The 24,164-nt window shown below is 34.7% G+C and overlaps 1 protein-coding gene and 2 long non-coding RNA genes across 3 annotated transcripts; all 3 read left to right on the top strand.

Moving 5' to 3' along the window:
• The first annotated feature begins 2,817 nt into the window (after nt 1-2,817).
• LOC136813462 (uncharacterized) lies at nt 2,818-11,731 on the top strand. Its single transcript, XM_067069982.1, has 6 exons — nt 2,818-3,593; nt 3,931-3,961; nt 4,804-5,087; nt 7,319-8,293; nt 9,324-9,776; nt 10,845-11,731. The coding sequence occupies exons 1-6, from the start codon at nt 2,981-2,983 to the stop codon at nt 11,729-11,731; spliced, it is 3,243 nt and encodes a 1,080-aa protein (XP_066926083.1). The 5' UTR covers nt 2,818-2,980.
• Nucleotides 11,732-12,383: 652 nt separating this feature from the next.
• LOC136813488 (uncharacterized) lies at nt 12,384-13,811 on the top strand. Its single transcript, XR_010847483.1, has 4 exons — nt 12,384-12,574; nt 12,692-12,801; nt 13,114-13,137; nt 13,765-13,811. It is a non-coding gene; the product is annotated as an uncharacterized lncRNA (long non-coding RNA).
• A 6,955-nt stretch (nt 13,812-20,766) lies between these two features.
• On the top strand, nt 20,767-22,355 carry LOC136813487 (uncharacterized). The gene is made up of 3 exons (XR_010847482.1): nt 20,767-20,877; nt 21,316-21,387; nt 21,687-22,355. It is a non-coding gene; the product is annotated as an uncharacterized lncRNA (long non-coding RNA).
• The last annotated feature ends 1,809 nt before the right edge of the window (nt 22,356-24,164 follow it).

Below are 24,164 nucleotides of genomic sequence, written 5' to 3'. Positions count from 1 at the left end.
TAGCATATTCTTAATTTTTTGGCCATTTTCATCATGGACATTCTTATAAAGTGTACTCTTATAAAAAAAAGCGTGTAGCAGCTTAGAGTTTTCCCTTTCCTCTTGGCGCCTTCAAGTGCCAGCTAAAGGGGGGATAGGTCAAGGGAATTAAAGTAGTCAGACCAGCTGCGGGGTCTCACTTTTTTTTTTTGCTTGATCAGAAGCACAGTCCAATTCCTACGAGCTGAACAAAAATGACGATTTCTTACTCAAACTGGGCATTTCAAAAGGGCTTCGCCCTCCTCCATACCATCTCGGAAAAAAGGTTGTAGACTTTTATAAAATGCATAAAAATTTTCAAAATAAGCTCTAAAACCCATTTTTACCAGAGCCACTTGATTTTATTGAATTTGAAGAGTTTGGGTGAAAAGCCCTTCACTCGACATTGATGGAAATTAATCTTTGCAAAGTCTTCAGGCCTTTTTTGTGTCTGAGATCGAAGATTGTAGGTTCAATGAGTTTTGTTCTTCAACTTTTTCGAAAGGACGTCTGAATTAGATAATATTTGAGATGGCTTAATCAATTATAAATAACTTTTCAGAGCTCTCTGGTTCACCCACCACCTGTGTGGCTGAATTTCACGCCTACGCCCAATATACTCGACATTGGCACTTAAAGGGCTAAGCTCTTTAAATCTGGGTGACCTTCCAGCGCAGCTGGCCTATTTCACCTTCAGAAATTTTAAAATAGTCCTTTTAAAGGTCCTTTGATTTCGACTGAAACAATTGTAAAAAAAGTCTCTCTAAGGAGCACTTCACTAAAAATTTGGTTTCTCTAATGGTCGGTTTTCGGAGGTCCCATCCACGCATACCTCTCATCAGCCAACCCAAGTTCTCCCTTTACTCCCTAATTTTTATAAAAGGGTAACTTCGGGGTAAAATGTTTCTTTTGAAATCCCAAGTGGATTATATTGTTCCAAGCTTAAAAAATCCAGCCTTTCGAATGTTTTGATTATCAAGGGAATGCTAAAAGAACAGTGATTAAAACTTTTAAGTGACTGTAATTAAATCGCATCAAAAAAACAAAGAGAAAAAATTTAATCCCCTCCTTTTTCTCAAAAATCACGCTTTTTCGAAAGAGAATTTTTAGAGATTTCTCCATGACTCTTGAACTCGTGAAACAGATTTAAACTATGATATCTTGAAATTTAAGTTAGCATTTCCCCTTTCCAAAAGTGATACAGTAAGTCTAGCATTGTAATATTTTTAGTTTTCTCACAATCTCGACCCATGGAGGTAATAAAAATATAGATGGAGAGAAAACGTCTCGGTAATGACCTAAATGATCGTTAAAATCTTTTATAAATCTATTCAAAGCGGCTTTTCTTTGATGTACCATCATTGGAAGCAAAAAAATCCGAAATGTAAATTTATAAGAACAGAAGTGAGAATGTTATCCTGATTGAAATAAACTTATTATGCAAAAAGTTCTTGTTCAAACGCGATACAAAAATAATTTTCTCAAAGTCAGGTTACAAAAGTTCTATGATTTCATATTGATGTATTTTTGGGCGAACACAGTGCTAATTTTGAGAGTTTCAGCACATTTTCCTTGCAAACTTTCTTCATTATAAATCTTTACGTCTAAAAGGGAGGGGGTTTTCAAATTCTGATGGATGATTAATTAAAAGGTTACCTAATCGTAATATAGAATTATTTTTTAAATTTATCTATGATTTTATGAGAGGGAACCCTTAGAAATATAGGATTTTGTGCTTGTTACGGCAACCTTTTTCTTACTTTGATCAACAAAGTTATTATCTCACAATAGAGTTGTTAAAAATCCAACATATTTTTATTCAGTTTTTTATGAACTTAAATATTCCCACGAGTATACCCAAAATTAATCATCTTATTCCCAAAGGAACCAAACAGCTGTTTGCTTCCGATGATAAATCAAAATAGAACAAAAGGCATTGAGTCTCCATCTATCTTTATTACCTCCATGCTCGAACTAAAAAAAAATTTTCTGCCAGCTAATGGTCTTCAAATATTATGGTAATTTTCGGGTTTTTGAGACATGCCATAGCATAACTTACCTGAGTTCGAATTTTCGTTTAATTAAAGAAAAGCATGTATTGTGAAAATGGCTGAAATTGAATACAAATTTGTAATGAATCAACGGCTCCAAATTTGTTAGAAAATATAAAATGAAACTTGAATTAGCCTGAAAAATATTTTTCCAAACAAATTATTAGATGACCCAGAAAAAAGTATAAGAGTTTCATGGGTTATTGTGTCCAAAATAATGTGAACTTTTAATGAATTTTTTTGCATTGTAATAAAGAAAGGAAAAACAAACTTAAAATTTGGCATATTATAGCTTTTTTATAATTGGTACAGTGGTTCTCAAGTTTTAAACTTCTAAAGACAAAATTTACTTTTGAAAAAGTCGAAAAAACACGTCAACAAAGGGGGGGGGGTATAAAACATCATATAACACACCACTTATACCTTGGGGAAGCAAACAAAAACCGAAATTGTCCCCACATACCGAACACCCGTTTTTTGCCAAATCCCCCCAAATTACTGTAGTTAGCTAATAGCGTAGAAAATTTTCATGCACCATAAACACGAATCCTATCAATAGTCCAGGAGCAGAATTCAATATCTCGAGTTAGAAGCAGTTATGCTTAACCCCCAAGAGGTGAATGGGGAATTTTATGCTGATTACGAAATGAAAGGTCGTAAAATCTCTATTCTGGCCAATTTGCAAACGAGGCTGGAGTTTGCACGGGGATTGGTGATTTTTTGGTTTTTGCTGGTTTTGAAGAATCTCTGACCCAAGGCCAAAAAAGGAAGTTAGACTTTGACTTTTCTTGTAAATTACTCCTATTATAAATGTGTTAATGGCCTAAAATTCAAAATTATAAATAAGTAGGCTAATAATGTTTCTTTCACCTAATTTAGTATAAACGAAATATTTGAAGTGAAAAATCAAAATGGGTAATTCAAACTCAACAGTTGTTGTTGACAATTGCAATTATTTGATTGCCACTCTAAGTATTGACATTCATGTAAAAGAAGCATTACTGGAAAGTTGCCGTGATACATCATTTGTTAAAGTTTCTTTGCCTGCTGATGGTGTCGACCTGTTCAATTTTTTCACCGAGCCTAAGAGGAAAAGGAAGCTAGACTCTTTGTTGAAACAAAACTCTATTTATCAAGATCAATACGATTTACTCTTACCACAAAATTGTTTAACGGAGTCTAAAAATTGGGACGTGACTATCATAGCTCGTGTTGCTGGGGAATTTCTTTTTCTACCAAATTCTTCCAAAGCAATTATCAAGGATGCTCAGAAGTCTAGAAACGGTATTAAACACGGCAACCCGGAAGAGTTTAAACAGCAACAGAAATTTAATGACACGATGGACGATATTAAAAAGCTGCTGATCGAGCTAAACTATGCTAAAATGAATGATTTTCATAACTTAAGAAACAATACATTACAAATTGATTTGAACACTTTGATGAACTTTCACAAGACTTTGATGACAAACGTAACAAATGACATTTTGAAACAAGTTACCGATTCTTTCAACGTCAAAAGAGGTGAATATTTTCTATTTTCTTCTATATCTCTACTTTCTCTTGATTATACAGGAAAACTTGACCCCGGTTTAATGGAACTCAATCCTTTTCATTTCCGTTAGTAAACCTCTTTAGATAAGTCAACCTCTCAATTTTCATCAAATATTATTTTTATACCTTACCTTAATCTACTGAAAAAATGACCCTTTTTGGCATAAATATTTATCACTTGGAATCTTAATATTACATTCACCTGTTAAAACTTTACGTGACATTTTTTGGGGGTGATTCCCGCTTTCTCCTTGTATCAAAGACCGGATGAAGTAAATTCATTCCGTTATATATCTTTTTCATTTAGAACGTCAAAATTTGGAATCTAAGGAGATCAGGTAACTTTTCGCCAGAAATTCGCCGGTAAAAAGTGTCAAAGAGATTACTTAGCTAAGCGTTTTTCACATGCACATAAAATTTCACTTTAGACCTTACAGAAAATCGTTCGGAAGGCTGTCTTTTGGGAATTTCCCCGAGTTTTTAAGGGTCTTTAAGTGACTTTTCCTTCCGTTCAAAACTTTTTGCATAAGGCCTTAAAACACTACGTAAGCTTAGGAAAATTTCCCACCCTTCAAGGTCTTAAGTAAAATTTTACTTACATGTGTCAAAAGCTTTACTTGAGGTTTTTTTTACTGACAAATATTTGAGGTCGAACATAAATTTTTGCCGACTGACGTTTGTGCCCGGGGGGGGGCACTCAAGGTAAATGACCTACCAGACGTTCGGGCCTTAAGCGTAGGTTTTTCATAGTTCAGCTAGTGCACTGTAAGGGCAGGAAATTATAAAACTGCACTGAACTGCACTGTAAGGGTTGGAAATTGTGATAAAAGGCCAATTTTTTTGTAAAATTGGCACAAAATTGGTCAATTTTTGAGGAAAAATTCCACATTTTCTTGGGAAATTGCAAAAATTTTCGCCCTTACGGCCGAGAAATTTTGAAAAAGTGCACTGTAAGGGTATGATTTTTCATGTAAGGGTCCGATTTTAGAAGCCAAATTTTGCACCGAACGTATGGTCGTTTTCAGATCCAGTGCCCCCCCCCCCTGGGCGTTTGTGAATAAGGGCTATCAGAGGGACAATGCGGCCTTGACAGTTTGTATTATATCTTGGTTTTCTAATGTAGTTTAATGCTTCGGTTGTTTTCAGTTGATTTTTTAAATGGATGAATTCTAATTTGCAGGCTTGAAAGAAACCTCCACAAAGACGTTCAAATCACTTTGAATTTCAAAAACTTGAACATTGCTAATATCACTGCTATTGATGTCGGCAAAGAAATCGACGAAAAAATAGAAATCGTATATAAAGGTTTACAACAAAACGAATACTTGATCACACCATTGCATGATATCCAGTTAGTTCAGATTTTTAAGGAGATGGAGTCGGGGTTCGTTCATTCTATTAAAATGAAAACATTGCAAACTGATGGCACCAATGAAGAGTTTGTTGTTAATGTCAAAGGAAGAGGTAAGGCTTTAAACTTTATCAAAAAGTACGTGCTTTTTATATAAGAACAAACTATATAAGAATATAAGGCTTCGATGGCCAAAATGTTAAACATTATCAGAACACAGATTTCTGTCTATGCTCCAAATTGTACCACTGGATACCCCTTAAAACCTACAACAAAAAAAGGTACCCCCTATATCCTGGTAGAAAACAGTAAGGGCTGAGAGTTTTCCTGGTGAGTCTAGGCTATCCATTTCTTCCCTGGGTATGTTTTTTTGTAAAAGCTGCGAAGAAAAATTTTATTGCTTTGTGAAAAAATGCAAAAACCTACAAAATGGTTTTCTATTGAATAACTTTTTATAAAATTTAGTCCCTTTGGTCTCAAATTTTGAACAGTAATTCACTGCAAATTTACCAATGCTACAATTAGATCATTAGTACCTAAATATTTTTAAAACTGCGTTAAAATCAAATTACACCTTAAAACATACACTATTGCTCCTTAAAACCTACAAACATTGATCCCTTGCTCACAACTTACTGAAACTGTGAAATTGCAATTCAGGTGCGGAACCGTGATTCACTTGATCAAATAATTGCTAGAAATACATTCCCAAAACAATATTTGTATTTTTCAGGATTTCATGCCCATAATGCAATTGCGCCTGTTTTTTTGTCAAAAAACGTCTTTAAAGGGTCAAAACTTTTATTCACTTCATTTTTGACGTATGTTACTAATGTTTTTCTAAATCTCCATCAAATTTGTGACATTTTAGTTTGCAATATGACCATGTTTCGAGAAAGCCGATTTTCAAATTTCATTGGCCACTACTATAAATGAGCTTTAAAATAGAACTTTGAGGGCCTTACGATTTCTTTGTGGTGTAACATGGAGAAGAAAATGATTTTTTCGTACCTGCAATAAGTGTAGGTACTTACCTAAAAAGTATAGGTTTTATGACCTTAAATTCATTTGTGTAATCTCTAGGTCCGAAAAACTTGATTTTTGAAGGGATTTTCGATAAAATGTTCAATAACTTTGTCGAATTTTACGACATCAAAAATCGATGTGAAAATACATATTTTAGTAAATTTGATAGTTGAAGAGCTAGACTTTTTGGATCGGAAATTCGTGTTTCTCCCAAACAGTTTCGAAAACGTTAAAAATCCATGTGGAACTTGCATTTTTCTAAGATTGAGACCTTTTTTTGGAAAACTAGACTTTTTGGGTTGGAAATTTGTGTTTGTCCAAACAGTTTGTAGTGGGGTCGTTTAGCATAATTTACGGGAAAACAATAAGATCTAGCGGAAACTTTCTCCAGACCTTCTCTATAGGATGGTTATGCCTCAGGAAAAATTCCCCTAAAATCCCACTGGTGGAACATCCCTTTTATGGGACATTTCTTTTTTCCCCAGGCAAAACCCTAAGGACTAAATCTTTCATTTTCATACATTATCAAGTATACCATTTGAAAGCTCTCGAAAAACTATATAGAAGACTTTTAAACGGGTATAGCCGATTTCATTACCTAACTCAAGATAATTCACGCAGAAGATGCTCTCTATGGTCAATTTTGACCAAAGTGTGGCGAAAAGTGGAACTTGCGCATGAAATATCTCGAGTTAGGTAAGAAAATCAGCTATACCCGTTTAAAAGTCTTCTATATAGTTTTTTGAGAGCTTTCGAATACATGATATTGTCTGGAAATAAGTTTGAAATTTTCAAAAAATTCGCCCTTAGGTTTTTGCCTGGGGAAAATAGAAATGTCCCAAAAAAGGGATGTTCCACCAGTGGGATTTCAGGGGAATTTTTCCTGAGGTATAAGCAAAAAAATGTAGACCATAAATACCCCATAAGTTGGGGTACCCCATGGTACGGCACCGCCTTTTAAAATAACCAAAATGTAAAAGTAAAATCGAATTTTTTTTCTACCAATGGGCTCTTCCAGAAAAATATTTTACATGGGGGTGGAGGATATAACAATTTTTTGTCATTTTTTACCCCCTGGATGGGGTGACTTTTGGCCCCCTGGACAATAAGTTTTACCCCCCGGACAAGCATCTGCTGACCTCCCGGACAACTCAAATTACCCCTGGACAGAGCAAATTTACACCCCGGACAAGGCAAGTTTTGATGATTTTTTGCTACCCCCCGGACAATATATCTTCCACCCCATGTAAAATATTTTTCTGGAAGAGCCCAATGATGACTTTATCATTTAATACCTTATTATTATTAAAAACCTTAGATATGACACACTTCCAAAGAACTTTCACCGTTGAAAAAACACTGATCTACACACATAACTCTGGATTGGATGATGATGTTCATCATTACAAACCAACAAAACCCATAACAGAGGAACAAGAATGTAAACCGATACGAACTGGTCCAAGCATTACGAAGTCTGTTGCCAACTTTAGAGAAAGATCGTTGCAGTATTTTAAGGAAAACACAGTCACAGGGGAGCGACATTTTCCGCCATCATTTTATGTTAAACATAGCAAGGTCAAAGATTGGTTACAAAAACTGGACGAAATGAAAATGTTCAAAGATGTGAAATTTTTGACACCATACAATCCACGAAACCATTTGTACATCATGGGATTGGATGATAAGGATTGTAATGAAATCATAACAACAAAACATGAATCGTATGATGACGTCATTCTGATTGTTGATTTTGATCGTCACCTGTTGATGGTATGTTCTATCATCACTTCAAATGATCGAGAAACTCTGTATCAAGGAATACAAAAACTTAATGACGTCACAAAAACAATTATCCATGTAGCCAGTGATGTCATCAAAAACAATTACGTCACCATTATGTCGGTCCCAGTTTTCCCTGACGTTGACGCGCACACTTTAAAACTGTATTCAATATTCAATGACAATTTTGTTAGTTGCAGTGGAATGTTGGTCACTAAAAACGATTTAGATTGCACACGCAAGTTGGAAACCAAATTGGAAAGCTTCTGTGGAAAAGCTTTGAAAGAGATGTCATCTATTAAAAGACAAGGTACCTCTTCAAGAGATCCAACTCTGTTCCAGGGTTTATGTGGCGAAATAATGAGTTCAATGGCCTCCACAACACAATATCTGCCGAAGATATCGGAAAATGTTCCAGAAAAGATCGACACTATCCTTCTAAACCATAATCAAATCAACCTCATCAACGACCCAACGAAATGGAAGATCATTAAAGGACCATTTGGGTCTGGTATGTTTTTTTTGTATTTCTTCAAAAAACTTCTTATTTTTTTTTAGAATTTCTGGTTGTACTAGTTCATAAATGTCTTAATCCCTATTATCTCCAAGCTTTTTCGATTTTTCTTGTCCAAGCGGGTGGGGGGAGGTCAAATCTACCACCCTCGATTATTAATATTCCACAAGAGCTGTGGCCATGAAAATTGGTACAGATTTTCTCTATCATGACACAAATTTCCAAGAAAAAAAAGAAAATTAATGACGTCATCTAAAAAGCGATGACATCATCAGAAATTTTCCAATTATCGGAGAAAAGCCCAAATTTATGGGTGACAAAAATGTCTGTCACAGTCGTTCCAACAAACAAAGGTATTTAAATTCTATTCAAAGATTCTGAAAGGTTGTTCTTTAACATAATTGCCGGTTTTGCAGTTTCCATAAAGATTTTATCTTAAAATCTGTGCAGAAGATGAGTAAAATTTTTAAAATTTGACGACGTCATAAATAATGACGTTGTAATTTTCTTTTTTTTTCAATTTTTTCAAATTCATATTGTCAAGGTCTGTCACGTGTCAAAATTTGAAAATTATTGCATAAATATTTCAGAAGTTATCAGCACTTTAAAATTAAGATTATCAGCCATTTTAGCGGGTTTCATGTCATTTTTCACAATAAAACCATACAACCTCATCTGGACAACCTATGACCCTAAGATTTGCTTGCACAAGTACTATTAAAAGTCAGAAAATTTTATATTGTTTCAAAAATTTTTCTCCGAGATATACGCAAACCAAAATAATCAGGAGTCATTCAGAAAATATTTTGGGGACATTTAATTGCAACGTAAAACATTTTGCATGAATTTTTTTCAAATTTTGCTGACGTCAGCAGAAATCAGCAAAAAACGAAATTTTGCAATAAAGTGTCGACGTCAGCAAAACTAAAAAGAAAAGTTTTTTTCAAAATGATCCTTCTGCTTGTGGCTCAAAACAGTTTCAATTCACTCCACCATCCACATCCGATTCTTTTCAATTATTTAATAGGTAAGAGTGTCTCCATGTACGAGATTGCACGAAAACTTATGCATCAAACAGATCAACTTTATTACATTACTTTTGATCCATTTTCATTGGTGGATTTAAAGTTCCAAGAGGGGTTCAACAACTTGTGTGACGAGGAAAAACTTGACAAGTCCAAGATCAAAGCTTTCAGTATCGGTGATGCACTAGAAGGATCAACAATCGATATTTCGGATGTTTACGATATGATGTATCCACCGCGTGTCAATCTTTGTCGAGTATTGGAATATCTTTATTCTGATAAAACAAAACATTTAGGATTTATGATCGACGAGTTCCCTGGTGATTTTCTCACAACCAAATACGTTGAAAACCTCAAGGAAAGCCTCGAAAAGAATTTCCAGGATACGACTGTCATTCTTGCGCTCCAAAGTGTAGAAAAAAAACGCAAAGTTATCAAATCAGGATTTTTCAATGGTAGGTCATTCTTAAACTTTGCGTAGATCAAAAAAATCATCACTTTTCGCTCATATTTCAATTTGTACTTTAAAGAAAATACGATAGATTCTAAGCTAATAGAGTATACCTTTAGACCATATCTTTTATTACATGGGTTAATTGGAAGAGAATGTTTTGCAAGTCTTGCATATCCTACCAGTGCATACCCCTTAAGACCGCATACTCCTTAAAACCTACAAAGTTGGGTTTTGGGCTCTCTTAACTACCAGGCCTAATTTTATATTACATATTTCACTTTTTAGAACCTCTTATATAGGTACTTTTATAAAATACCAAACTTCAACAATTTTGATTATCGCAAAGTGTCGTAAAATTCAAACTTACTCAAAATTTTATCAAGAATCCCTTCAAAAAATCTAGTTTTTCGGACCTAGAGATTAAACAATTGAGTTTAAGGTTATAAAACCTAAACTTGTTTCTTATTTTTTCACGAAGCAATAAAAACTTTCTTAGCAGCTTTTACAAAAAGCATACTCAGGGAAGAAATCATAGATAGCCTAGACTCACCATTTCTATTTCTATTTCTTTATTAGCATGAACTTTTTACAAGTTATTTTCGCTAATGGAACAAAAAATAAATAAATGAAAAAATATTAAGTAATTTACAGATTATAAAACAACTATAGTGTACATTTCATTTAAAAAAAAAAAATAAATAAATAAAAATAAAAAAAAATAATAATAATAATAATAATATTAAATTGCGAATAAAAAGTAAGAAATGAATAATAAATAAATAAATAAAATAAAATGTGCTTTATTCAATAATTAAAAAGTCTAAAATCAAAAGACTAAGATAAAAAAGAGCTAGATTTAGGCAGATTCGAGAAGTCTAGTAGTATATTGAAGCTGAATGTGATTTCTTTCACCAGAAAATGTTTCATTACACCACAGTTTTCTCTATCAGGTTTTAAGGGGTACGTATCCATTGGTACTTTGCTTTTGAAGCAAGCGAACCATTCACTTCATTATGCAATATTTTGCATTAAAACGGTTGCTCAAATTATATTTAACTTCCTTTTGTAGACGATGTGAAGGAAGTTGAGAGATGCGACTACCATCAAACCGGTATGACAGTCTTCACTTTGGACAAAACGATGCGAATGGCAGTAAATATTCACCAGATGATTGAAATCTTTCAGGAAGAAATCGAAAAAGAAATCGTAGACGTACCTTTGGAATACAAAACACTAGTTCTACGCAGACCGTACGAACCCTCCACCCGCAAAACAAGAAAAGCTACCAAAGATGTCCCTCTTAAGCCTCAAGAACAGAAAGAACAAAAGCAACCGAGACCAACAGATGACGCCAGTCTCCAAGATAATCCGAATTATCAAAGTGTGCGAAGGAAAACCAACGTTGCCTCGTTCTACGATCCAGAAACATTGTTAACAGACATAAACGCTAAATCAGGGTCTGTTTCCAAAAAACTTTCAACTTCATTCTCTTATGTTCGTGGTCAAAGTGGTCACCAAATAAAAAGTGATTCAAAGCCCAACCTCATTTATTTGAACAACTTTAGATTCGACGTCAATAACTTCAATTCGTCTGATGCAGCTTATTTGAGTGCAATTTTAAGAAGGCTGATGAAAAAGGATGTTCAGTTAACCGTCATATGTGGTACAATCGAAGAACTAGCTATTTTGAAATATGTGTTTCAACATAATTTAGAGGTATCAGAAATAACAACATTTGCACCGTCTTTAGCAGGAAAATATCCAACCAAAACAGAGAAATGGGAGGCTTTAAAAACGGGAAAAGTATTACTCACATGTTATAGAGGTTTCAGAGGCTGCGAAATGGACCATTGTATTTTATTTGCTAGCCCTGAAGATAACGTTCCAAAGAATTTGTACATTGAGATGCTCACTCGAGCTCTCAGGCATTTTAAGGCATGTCCAAATTTTCTGTAATTTTTAAACACCAATAGCACTCGCCAAGAGGTGTTCATTCATACCTTTTTGGAAGCGTATTAGGGTGTAGAATATGAAAAGTGCTGTTCAATAATTGTTTTTCTTGCCTAAATAAAGATATATGAATAAATATTGCAAAAAATACAAAAATGCTGACGTCAGCAAAACTTAATTTTTGAATAACTTTTGATTGGCTTAACTTTAGATGCTGAAATTTTAAACGAAAGTAGGACATTATGAATAGGCACATTTTAAATTAAAAAATATTTTGAAATTTTGCTGACGTCAGCATATTTTTGCAAAAATGCGTTTTTTACTTATTTCTGCTGACGTCATCAAATTTCAAAAAAAAACTTTGATCCGAAATGTGCTTTTCAATATTTTCTTGCATTCTGCAAAATTTCAGCATCTAGAATAAGCCAATCCAAAGTTATTTAAAAAATAAGTTTTGCTGACGTCAGCATTTTTACATTTTTTGCATTATTTATCAATAAATCTTTATTTAGGCAAACAAAACAATTATCGAACAGCACTATTCATATTCTACACCCTAATACGCTTCCAAAAAGGTATGAATGAACACCTCTTGGCGAGTGCTATTGGTGTTTAAAAATTACGGAAAATTTGGACAGGCCTTAAAATGCCTGAGCTATTAATTTCGTTGATATAATCGTTCTTCCCGTAAAGAAATCAAGGTGGGTCAAAGCTGGTTTGATTGGAATTTTCGATAAATGGCTGCAAGCTGGTCTTGTTTCTCCTACACATACTAAACGTTCAAGTACAAACATTACTTTCTCGTCATTGGAAGAGCTAGATGATACTACCGTTACAAAACAAAAAGAGGTAAGTAACAGATTTGAGATTACCAAAAAATTGTTTTATTAAATGAAACGCGCATGCGTTGATATCTTTCGTTTGATAGATGGTAAAACGGTTTTTTTTGTTGTTTTGTAACGGCAGGATATTGTACCACTTGATCAAACCTGTGATCATAATGTTAAAAGACAAATTCTTCAAGTCATCGAGGATAGCTCGTTATTCAATCACTCCCACATCGATGCAGCAGTAAAGTAAGTAGAATTTATTGTATATCGGTACTTCATATACAATATTCACAGTAACCCTTATAACATAAGTTTTTTAGTATATTCTCGAAAGTTTATTACTTACAATATAACCTACACTAAGTACGTAAAATCATTACTTCATAAAAAATCGAAGATACAGAGCACATATTGTGAGAATGATATTCTATCCCATATCATATTTTATCACCTGATAACATCACTGTAAATAACTAGTCTTGTGATACCAAACGGAAGCATATATTTTGAAAACGCGTTGGTTTTTTTTTTTTTAATTATCTTTTCTTATTTTTTCAGGAATCTGCAACAATTCAGGACTAGGTATATTTCCAATGAAATAATTTTCAAACTGTCTTAAAGGTCGTGCCCTTTTTGCTAAGTATTTAAGGATATGTAACTAGTTCAAACTCTACCTCCAGATTGTAGTTACCCGTTCAAGGCTTGTTAGGTAACGAAAGGCTCCTTTACCTTTTGATTGCCAGAAAGAGTATCGTTTATCCACTCAAGCATCATCATTTTTTTCTATAGCGCAAAAACTAAACCTTACCTGTCTTCATTAAAAAGACTGTTTAGATATCGGTTATTTTTGGACGTACTGTATGGAGCGTTTTACACTCCGAGACTGAACTCTGAACCCTGTTATTGAAGAGAACGTGGCGGATCGGGTTCGCATCGTAAATGACGATGTATGTGCATGTAGGTGGTGGATAAATTAGTAACTAGTTTCTTTAATGCCAGAATTACGCATCAAGGCTAACTGTGACATTACTGGTTGCGCATCCTCGCAAATTGTCCCAAAATTAAAGAATACCATAGGCAAGCAAAATCTTAAGCAAACTCTTACCCGTCCCTAAGCATGTCGAGGGTAAAGATAAGCAGGGAAGGAAAAAATGAAAATCTAGGAAAACACTTTTGAAAAATTCCATTTCATCTTTCCTTGTTTTGCAGACACTTCGGATACGAGCTCCGAGACACATCAGAACGACATTATAATGATTTTGATGGTAAGTTTAAATTTTTGGAAATGAGCAACGCACTGTCAAAAATGCTGTGTATATGTTAACGATGTACTTTTACTTTCTTGGGAAACGTTCATATTCTTTTACTCTTGGATTCCAAATAAACCAGGGGGTTGGAAATTGTATTATAATCAGGCTATTAAGAGAAAAATAAGGGACCTTCTCTTTGAAACCTATAAATATTCTTAAAAATTAAAAAAGGGGGGTGCTAATGAGGTCAGGGGGTTTGGAAATTTTCGAAAAATAATTAAGCGGGGGGGTTTATTTGGAACAAATTAAAAAAAACATTTTATTCTTCAGATTAACTTCTTGACGTCCCATCAGCGAAATTTTTTTCTCTTAGGACCGATATTTTCGGCTGCCGGTAGTTTTGATTTAGGACTTTATTAAAAAATTTGACACACTGAAAAGATGGAGCTTTGAAAGATTCCAACGGTACTAAACATTAAGGCTTTAACTATCACCAAACCCTGCTATCACTAAAGCCAAGATAATTCGATTTAAAGTTTAAGCATTAAAAAATCTTTAAAATGCGATTTTTTTGCTATTTGAGAACGGGAGTTAAGGAGTACTTAAGTTTAATGAGAACAATCCGAATCTTTTTTGGAAGAGTAATTTTCCAATGATGCCAAAAATAGCTCATAACTCTTAGAATCGACCCACAATCAGGGGGTGCTAGAGTTGGACAAATACAATCATGGTCGTAATATTTGAGGAAAAAGGGAAATCCACCGGGAAGTTTTGAAACCACAATCGATTTGTAAGTGCTCTAAAGTAGGTTGGAGGGGTAGAGTTTTAACTCTGAGTTCTAACATGAGACTTAACACTTAGGACCTTAGGATCTGAGGATAGGACCTTAGGATCTGAGGATAGGACCTTAGGATCTGAGGATCCAAAAGTTCAAAAATAGTCCAATAGGGCTCATAATATAGCCTGGTGGTCTATAAACCCGAGCCAAATTGAAATATCCTATTAAATTTAAGAGATGGCCCAAAATCGACTTCCTCGCCCGAACTCCAAATTTCGAAAAACGAGGAAATGAGTTTAGTTCTCAATAGATTTCGACCATGATTGTAGAAAGAAAAACTTTTCTTTTTCAAAATAAAGCACGCACAAAGGGTTCAAGAACAAGAACGAAATAGCTGCGAAAAGTCTTTAAAAATATTTTTATTCAGCCAAAGCCAATACAGTGTAGAATTTATGCCGGGGGTTACTAAGTACTGACTGACATGCACCGCAAGGGTCGATTTTCTTTCACGCTAATTTACTCAAATTCTGAAGTAACCAGTCATTTTCTTGTCTGTAAGCTTTATTACACCGGATTTTTTAATCATGCTGAATGAGATGCCTTTAATATGAATAGATAGAATTTATCAGTTGGAAAAAATTGGAAAGGGCAGTTTTAGAGATGAATCTAATCAATTATTCTTTTGTCTTTTTGATGACAAAATGAATAATTTGGAACAGAAATAAGTGATCTGATGATTAAATACAAAGCTTTTCAAAAGAATTTCAGTTTTCATCGCTAATCATTATGACGCTGATAGTACAAAAGGATAGAATTGACACCCTTTTCAGGGCCCCCCTTTTCAAGTTTCAAGAATGTCGAATTTTGCATTTTGCACGTGACTCTAATTAATTATATGAGACAGGGGTGAGCTAACTTAATACAATATATTCAAATGATAAGGAGAGACCATTGAGTTTAAAGCCCGAAGGGCTAGAGTAGAATCTCTAACCTTTCTCAAGCAAGAGATAGTGAAACCTTAAAAAATGCGCCGTATTTTTGACGACAGATTGAATCTAGCAATTCCTTTGTTTACGATTGATATTTTTTTCGCAATTTAGCGGTAAATTTTAGTTTCAATCTGTCATTTGTGTAAAAACCAGGCGAAACGCTCAAGGCCGCGCAACTTTCGGATGAGCTGGAGTTTTTACAACGTCGGCCATGATTTTCGATGTGTATTTCACAGAGCGCAAAAACTGAATAAGTTGAGATATATTCTATCTGAAAAGAACATTCACCAACCGAATTGAAATATATCAAATTTCTATCAGAAAAAAAATTTTGTCCCGAAGTCCCGAAATGTCAAACTTATGAAAAGAAAATTACACCAAACAAAAGTCCCGAGGTCTCGAAAGTCCCGAATTGAACTATATCAAATTTCAAAGAAGAAAAATACACAAACCTAAAGTCTCCAGGTCCCGAAAGTCCCAAATTGAAATATATCAAAATTCTACCAGAAAAACAATTTTTACACCAACCTAAAGTCCTGAGGTCCCGAAGTCCCGAAATATCAAACTTATGAAAAAAAATTACACAAACCTAAAGTCCCGAGGTCCCGAAAGTCCCGAATTATAATATATCAAAATCTACCAGAAAAAAAATTTACACCAACCTAAAGCCTCGAAGTCCCGAATGGAAATTTACCAAAGTATAGTCTGAAAAAAGTTACCCCAATCAAAAATCCCAAGGTCTCAAAGTCCCGATGTAAATATGAAAACTCAAGTAGAAAGAGGACCGGGGAAATGACTGATTGATTAAATTTGATTGGGCAGGGGTGAGATTGATGAAATAGACAAGGGTGTAATTTCCACACAAAGTTGGGGGAAACTCAAGTGGAAAGAGGGGAGAGTTTAGTGAATTTTACATAAAGAAAGATTGGAAATCTATCAAAAGAGGCGGGGTGAAAAAGGGGCGGAAACAATGAATGATAAATTGAATAGAGTGAGACAGGGGTGAGATTAATGAAATGGACAAGGATAAAATTTTTACATAAGGAAGGAAAACGGGTGGGGTGGAACTAGAGTTGAAAAAGGACCGGAGAAAAAGAGTGATAGATTAGACGGGGGATCGGATTGTTGAATTAGGCAAGGGTGGGATGAAATTCAAGCAAAAAGAGGGGCTTGGATAAATGATTGATGAAACACGAGATAAGTGTGAGATGACGCGTAAAGAGAGGTCAGAGATATACATGAAGACAGGGGTGAGATAGATGCAAAGGGATAAGGGAGGGTGAGAAAGGGGTGAGATGGATGTAAAGGGAGGTGGCAGTAATAGTATGAAAAGCGTAGGGGTAAAAATCAATTAAGACGAGACATGGGTGGAAACTTTCGCTCTCAGAAATTTGATATATTTCAATTCGGGACTTCGGGACCTCGCGACTTTTGGTTGGTGTAATTTTTTTTTCTCAGAAATTTGATTTATTGAAATTCGGGACTTTGGACCTCGGGTGTTTAGGTTGGTGTAATTTTTTTTCTCAGAAATTTGATACATTTCAATTCGGGACTTCGGGACCTCGGGACTTTTGGTTAGTGTAATATTTTTTTTCAGAAAGTTGATGTGTTTCAATTCGGGACTTCGGGACTTTTGGTTGGTGTAATATTTTTTTCCGAAAGTTGATGCATTTGAATTCGGGACTTCGGGACTTCGGGACTTCGGTACCTAGGTATGGTGTGATTTTTTTTAAATAGATTTTTGATATTTTGCATTTCGGGACTTCGGGACTTTGGGTTGGAGTAATATTGTTTTTCAGAAACTTGATGTATTTCAATTCGGGACTTCAGGACTTAGGTATGGTGTGATTTTTTTTAATAGATTTTCGATATATTGCAATTCGGGACTTCGGGACCTCGGGACTTTGGGTTGGTGTAATATTTTTTTTCAGATAGTTGATGTATTTCAATTCGGGACTTCGGGACTTGAGTATGGTGTAATTTTTTTAAATAGATTTTCGATATTTTGCAATTCGGGACTTCGGGACCTCGGGACTTTTGATTAGTATAATATTTTTTTTCAGAAACTCGATTTATTGAAATTCGGGACTTCGGGACCTTGGGACTTTTGGTTGGTGTAAATTTTTTTTGATAGAATTTTGTCATACTTCAATTCGGGACTTCGGGACCTCGGGACTTTTGATTGGTGTACTTTTTTTCTCAGAAATTTGATTTATTGAAATTTGGGACTTCAGCACCTCGGGACTTTTGGTTGGTGTAATTTTTTTTCTCAGAAATTTGATTCATTGAAATTCGGGACTTCGGGACCTTGGGACTTGAGTATGGTGTAAATTTTTTAAATAGATTTTCGATATTTTGCAATTCGGGACTTCAGGACCTCGGGACTTTTGATTAGTGTAATATTTTTTTCAGAAATTCAATTTATTGAAATTCGGGACTTTGGGACCTTGGGACTTTTGGTTGGTGTAAATTTTTTTGATAGAATTTTGACATACTTCAATTCGGGACTTCGGGACCTCGGGACTTACTTTTGGTTGGTGTAATATTTTTTTTAAGAAAGTTGATGTATTTCAATTTGTGACTTAGGGACTTCGGGACTTGAGTATGGTGTAATATTTTGTAAATAGATTTTCGATATTCTGAATTTCGGGACTTTGGGTTGGTGTAATATTTCTTTTCAGAAAGTTGATGTATTTCAATTCGAGACTTCGGGACTTAGGGATGGTGTGATTTTTTAAAATAGATTTTCGATATATTGCAATTCTTCGGGACTTCGGGACCTCGGGACTTTTGATTAGTGAAATATTTTTTTTTCAGAAAGTTGATGTATTTTAATTCGGGACTTCGGGACTTAGGTATAGTGTGGTTTTTTAAACAGATTTTCGATATTTTGCAATTCGGGGCTTCGGGACCTCGGGACTTTTGATTAGTGTAATATTTTTTTCAGAAATTCGATTTATTGAAATTCGGGACTTCGAGACCTTGGGACTTTTGGTTGGTGTAAATTTTTCTTAATGGAATTTTGACATACTTCAATTCGGGACTTCGGGACCTCGGGACTTTTGGTTAGTGTAATATTTTTTTTAAGATAGTTGATGTATTTCAATTTGGGACTTCGGGACTGAGTATGGTGTAATTGTTTTTTTGATAGAATTTCGATATATTCAGTATTTCAATGATTGTAACTTTGTAATTTTAAACATTACAGTAAGAAAGGATGAATTGGTGCTGTTCTGCAAAATTCAGCATTTCTCCAGCTTGTCCCGCAATTTTGGTAGGATTTGTTGACTTCAAATCCTACCAAAGAGATTGACTTCTAGCCCTTCGGGCTTATACTTCATTGGGAGAGACACTCTCCCGAAGGGGGGGGGGCCACTCATATGGTCCGATCCACGGCATGTGTTTTTTTTGAGACTCTCGAAATGCAAAGTGTGTACTTTTGATATAGTGCATTATAAGGATCTTCTTTTAGCTGGAAACAATGTAAGTGCGTTTGTGTTTGGGACTGCTGAATCGCAGGTCTGACAGTGAAATTTTTGAATCGCTGCTAATTTCATTCGTTTTGCACATTGTATTATTCCTCCCCCCCCCCCCCGTAAAAGGAAGAAAATTTTTTTACGATATGGGAGGTCTCTAAAAAGCATCAAATGAAATTGACAAGAGTTGTCAATTTTATCCCCGAGGGAGTTTCTTAATCATATAAAAATATTTCTCTGGTGCGTTTTTCATTCATTTGTTATTTAATTCATTGGGGCTTGTTGAGTGGTTGTTTGTGTACGCATAGAAAGTTAATATTATTTTTGGAATGTTGAATAATATTTTATCAGGTAAAATAATTTATTATACGTAGAAAGAATTTCTTGTACAGAATAATTTCTGTAGACATGTTGAAAATGCTTGTTTTCTCTGAGAAATGATTTCTCAAAGTCTGAGAAGCGACTTAGATATTCATCTAAAGTTTACCTTTTTACCCGAATTTAAATAGTTTTTTGAATTTCCCTCTTGGAAAAAAGCCATTGGGATAGTGGGTGCCTTTTACAAACAAAAACTAAACGGTACCTTTCTCGTTTTTTCCTTCAAACTTTTAAGTCCAAAAGAAAAGTGACGGAATTAAATTTTTCGGTTTTAAAGGTTTTGCCCTTTTCGTTGAAATTAATACCATAAATCTGAAAAGATCTTAATTTTGTTGCCCGAAATTTAACTTACAATAGTGGGATTGGAGTTTGTTTTTTTTTTAATTTTTTTTTTTTTTGTATTCTCAGCGTAGAAATTTTTTGTTCATCAAAAATATCTTCAGCCCGAATAAATAAAGTCTTTTCTTTTCAAACTAAATGGAAATTCTAATTCCAAAATTTCAACTTCAAACAATTCTTCGCTCGGAAGATATCGAAATTCAATTTTATTTTTCACGGAGGAGATTTTTCCCGTTATAAGTAAAATGATTTTTCACTGAGCAAAAAGTTTTCGTCCAAATTTTAAAAACTTTTTGCCATCAACTCGGAAATATTTTTGTTGTTCAGATTGGAAAATTTCAGCTTTAAAGTATTTTTAGTTCTTGAGATATCGAGGTTAAATTCTTTTTTAAGTGGAAATATTCTACCGTCAAGAATGAAAATGATTTCTTGCTGAGCAAAAAGTTTTCCTTCAAAATTCAAAATTTTTTCGCCATCAATTCGGAAATATTTTCTTCGTTCTGTTTGCAAAATTTCAGCTTCAAAGTATTTTTAGTTCTTAAGATATTGAGGTTCATTTTTTTTGAAAGTTTTTTTTACCTCGGGAAAAGTTTGAATTTCTTCATTTTTTCTTCAGATGTTTGGAAAATTTTGCGCGAAAAGAATTTCAAGAAATTCGAAGAAATTTTCCAACAAAATCCGAACATCGTCAACTCGTTGCGTGATGGTGGTTTTCGTGGTGGTGGTTTTGGTGGTGGTTCGACACTTCTCATGAAGGCTGTTTATGAAGATCGTTTCGACGTTTTCGTTCACTTGATGGAATATCCGCACGATTTTTCACTCGTGGACAAACATGGTTGGAACGTTCTTCATTGGGTTGCTTCGAGAGGATCAGTTCGTCATTTGGAAATGTTTGATCGACAAACAATCAAAATGTTGATCGATGGAAGAACCAAACATAACTACACACCATTGCATTTTGCAGCATTGAACAACAAACATGACGTCATCAGACGGTTGTTGGCCAAAGGAGCGGATCATGAATTGAAAGATGATAATGGTCAACGCCCTGATGAACAGTCTGAATGTGATGGTGTTACCAAAGAAATCTTTCGATCGTTTCGTTCGTCTTGGTAAGAAACATATCCACTTTTTCATGTTTTTTAGGGTGGAAATATTTTTCGTAGGTTGGAATCTTTTTTTCTATTATTGCGAGAAGTGTTGAAACTTTTTCTTAAAGTTTTTAAAATAGATGTGAAATGTTATTTTAGGTAGACTTTAAATTTTTCAGTTTGATAAATTTTACCTTTTCGGAGTTTAAATGAATGAAACGGATAAATTAATTTCAATTTTTTGATTAAGATTTTTCATTGCATTGGAGCAGACATATTTTGGAGACATATTTTTGCAAATAGATGGTTGTTTATGAAATTTTTTCTCTGGTTGTTATGAATTAATTTTTCAGTGAAGAAAGAAATTGTCGTTTTTTTCGATTTTATAGTACGTTTCTTATTATATTGTGTTCATGTATTTGTTTTCAATTGTTACTCACTCGATGATTTATTTTTCAGATTGATTGATTGATTGTTTCCATTGTCTCTTTCATCGTTTCCAATGACGTCATCGGTTCCAAACATTTCCACGTAAGTCTATTTGATTATGTATTTGGTTTCTGGTTGAAGCAATATTGTGTATGAAGCCTAAAATATCCTAACTTTGACCTAGAAGTAAGAAACAGCTTTGCAACAACATGAGGCTGAAAATTCCAAACAGGTTGTGATACTGTACCTCAAATAAGTTTAGTAGTTCTTATAAAAAATTGTACTGCTCCGTTATCAGATTCTCAGCATTCTCATTAGCTGCTTTAAAAAAAAACATTTATTCATCTTAAAGAAGTCAACAAGTTTCGTTTGGCAATAAACCTCCAATTTTTTATTTTTAGATTCCCAACATGACAGCACGCATGAGAAGTTACACCCGTTATTTTCGACGCCGTTTCTACGCTTACGATATTTATTCATTCCATCTCTACATTTCTGTAACGCATTTTGGCTTGCTTTTAGATGTATTTTTACCACTTCACTATCTTGACTATTATTACGTCAACCGTCACTAGTTTTGGTGGCGTGTCTACTCTTGTGCCCTTACTTTTCCACCTTATGGATTACCTCGGTTGAATATGAAAAAGAGTCACTATTGATTTCGATTGGATCACTTCCCTTGTAAATATCCGACTTTTTTCACTAACTCGGTGAAATTTTGCTCAGTCAGAAAACCCTGCCAACAGTGGCCTCGGTGAAAACATGATTTTTTTCTTACAATCAAGGTTAAATTATCTAAGTACTGTCAAAGTTTTTACGGTTTTTTTTTCGGAAGAGACTCATGGGCGCTAAATATTGGATGGTTTTAGTTTGCTCTTTATTTCAAGCCGATGAACATTTTTTGGTATATATATACGACGAATATTTATATGGTAATAGACGATATCGGCTTAACATGAAAACTCAGATTTGATCCCCGAGAATTCCCCAAGTTTCACAATGCTTTGCACGGAAAAAAGTTCACGGTGAAATATTTTCCGTGCAAAGCATTGTGGGGAATTCTCGGGGATCAAATCTGAGTTTTCACGTTAAGCCGATATCGTCTATTAGATAAGAAGACTTTATCATTATATAGAATTGATAAATACATATACTGTATAAATATCAGGGGGGATCGGGTTCAATAATCCGAAATGATAAGCCGTCGTCGAACATAGAGGTCGTCGTCGCCGCGCATAGAGGCCGTGGTCGGACATAGAGGTCGTCGCCGGACATAGAGGTCGTGGTCGGACATAGAAGTCGTCGTCGTTCATAGAGGTCTCAGCCCAATTTTTTTCGGTCTTTATTTTATAAGTTCTGGTCTGGAAATTTGACAACACAGTCTTCAAAATAACACCTTATCATATTTGTGTATAGCAAAGTCACGGCAGAACGTCGTCTTCTTCGATAACATAGAGGTCTTGGCCGGACATAGAGGTCGTCATCGAACATAGAGGTCTTGGCCGGACATAGAGGTCGTCGTCGAACATAGAGGTCTTGGCCGGACATAGAGGTCTTGGCCGGACATAGAGGTCTTGGCCGGACATAGAGGTCTTGGCCGGACATAGAGGTCTTGGCCGGACATAGAGGTCTTGGCCGGACATAGAGGTCTTGGCCGGACATAGGGACATAGAGGTCGTCGTCGAACATAGAATTCGCCGGGGCGATGCATACAACGCTTCCACATGTGATGAAGGAATAACGATTCCTTCCGGAGTTAAAGGCAATTACGAATTATTCTACGTTTGTTTGAAAGGCGTTATGGAAGGGCGCACTTTTAATGTAATTTGAGTATATTTTCCAAACGGACTTCTAGCTGTCCAATGTATTTAGTTTGATCTTGGTGTTCTTTTTGGTTTGCTGTCATTTGGAAAGCTTTGATTATGTCTATGGTAATCAGACATACTTTAATTTTGTTCATGAAAGTGGATTTTGAGTACATGTTGTGTAATTTTGCTTCTCTTGTCGTAGAATAATTATACATCCGACGGCATTATCATACTTAGTCCATATTTAGTATATTAGATTCTTATTTTTAACAAAACTGAAGCTTTTTATGTTAATAGTTGTTAATATTTGTTAATATATGGCGCCGTCCACATAGTACGTACCCCCTCGTAGTAGTACGTACTTTTTCATTCACCCCCTCGTAGTAGTACGTACTTTTTCATTCCGAAAATCATTTTTTTCCTTTTAAGATTGCGTATATGCCTTTACAAACTGGTCCTAATTTGCTTAGCCTTAGATTTTACGTCTCAGGACTGAAAATTACTTTTGAAAATTAAAACTTATTAAAAGGTACAATAGTTTCGGAAAATTTTACAAACTGGTCCGTTTAGTACTAAATATCACCTAGAACCGTTTTTCGGTATATTTTGCCTTAATTTAAATTTAAACTGAATTTCCAGGGTGCTTTCCTATTTCAACAAATAGGAAATAGGTGGATGAACTAAAATTTTGTAAATCAACTTATTGGTAAGCCCAGGAAAAACAGCGGATTGATCTAGAAAAATACTTGCGGTACACATTTTTTATAAGCAACCGGGTTGCTAAGGGCTCAGGCCTCAAAATGGCCCAAAAAAATTAAGCAATTTGCTTAGCAATCCTGACGCCTCAAATCCAAATTAGCAACTTTTTTTCCTCAGCAATAAAAAAAACTCGAGCACAATTTTAGAAGAGAGCCTTGCAAACATTCGAAAGATGCCTTTACTGTCCATTTAAATTGAAAAATTGTCGAAAAATTCAAAATTGTGCTTTTCAACTATTTTAAGTTTGAAAATCTTTTGCCCTCCTGGATTTCGAAAAATCCTTAGCGAAAAATGGAATTGCTTTTTAAAAAA

The sequence above is a fragment of the Clytia hemisphaerica genome, unplaced genomic scaffold (assembly GCF_902728285.1).
Source record: "Clytia hemisphaerica strain Z4C2 unplaced genomic scaffold, Clytia hemisphaerica genome assembly, whole genome shotgun sequence".
In the NCBI taxonomy this organism is placed as follows: domain Eukaryota; kingdom Metazoa; phylum Cnidaria; class Hydrozoa; order Leptothecata; family Clytiidae; genus Clytia; species Clytia hemisphaerica.
Note: the sequence above shows the minus strand (reverse complement) of the source record. Positions and strands in the feature narration are given on the sequence as shown.

What these genes read in the sequence shown, in the direction of transcription:
- LOC136813462 (XM_067069982.1), top strand. Translation starts at nt 2,981, where the DNA reads ATGGGTAATTCAAACTCAACAGTTGTTGTTGACAATTGCAATTATTTG. An exon ending in TTCTTTCAACGTCAAAAGAG is followed by an intron (nt 3,594 to 3,930) that starts GTGAATATTTTC and finishes TTTTTCATTTAG; the next exon opens with AACGTCAAAATTTGGAATCT. An exon ending in TAAAGGACCATTTGGGTCTG is followed by an intron (nt 8,294 to 9,323) that starts GTATGTTTTTTT and finishes ATTATTTAATAG; the next exon opens with GTAAGAGTGTCTCCATGTAC.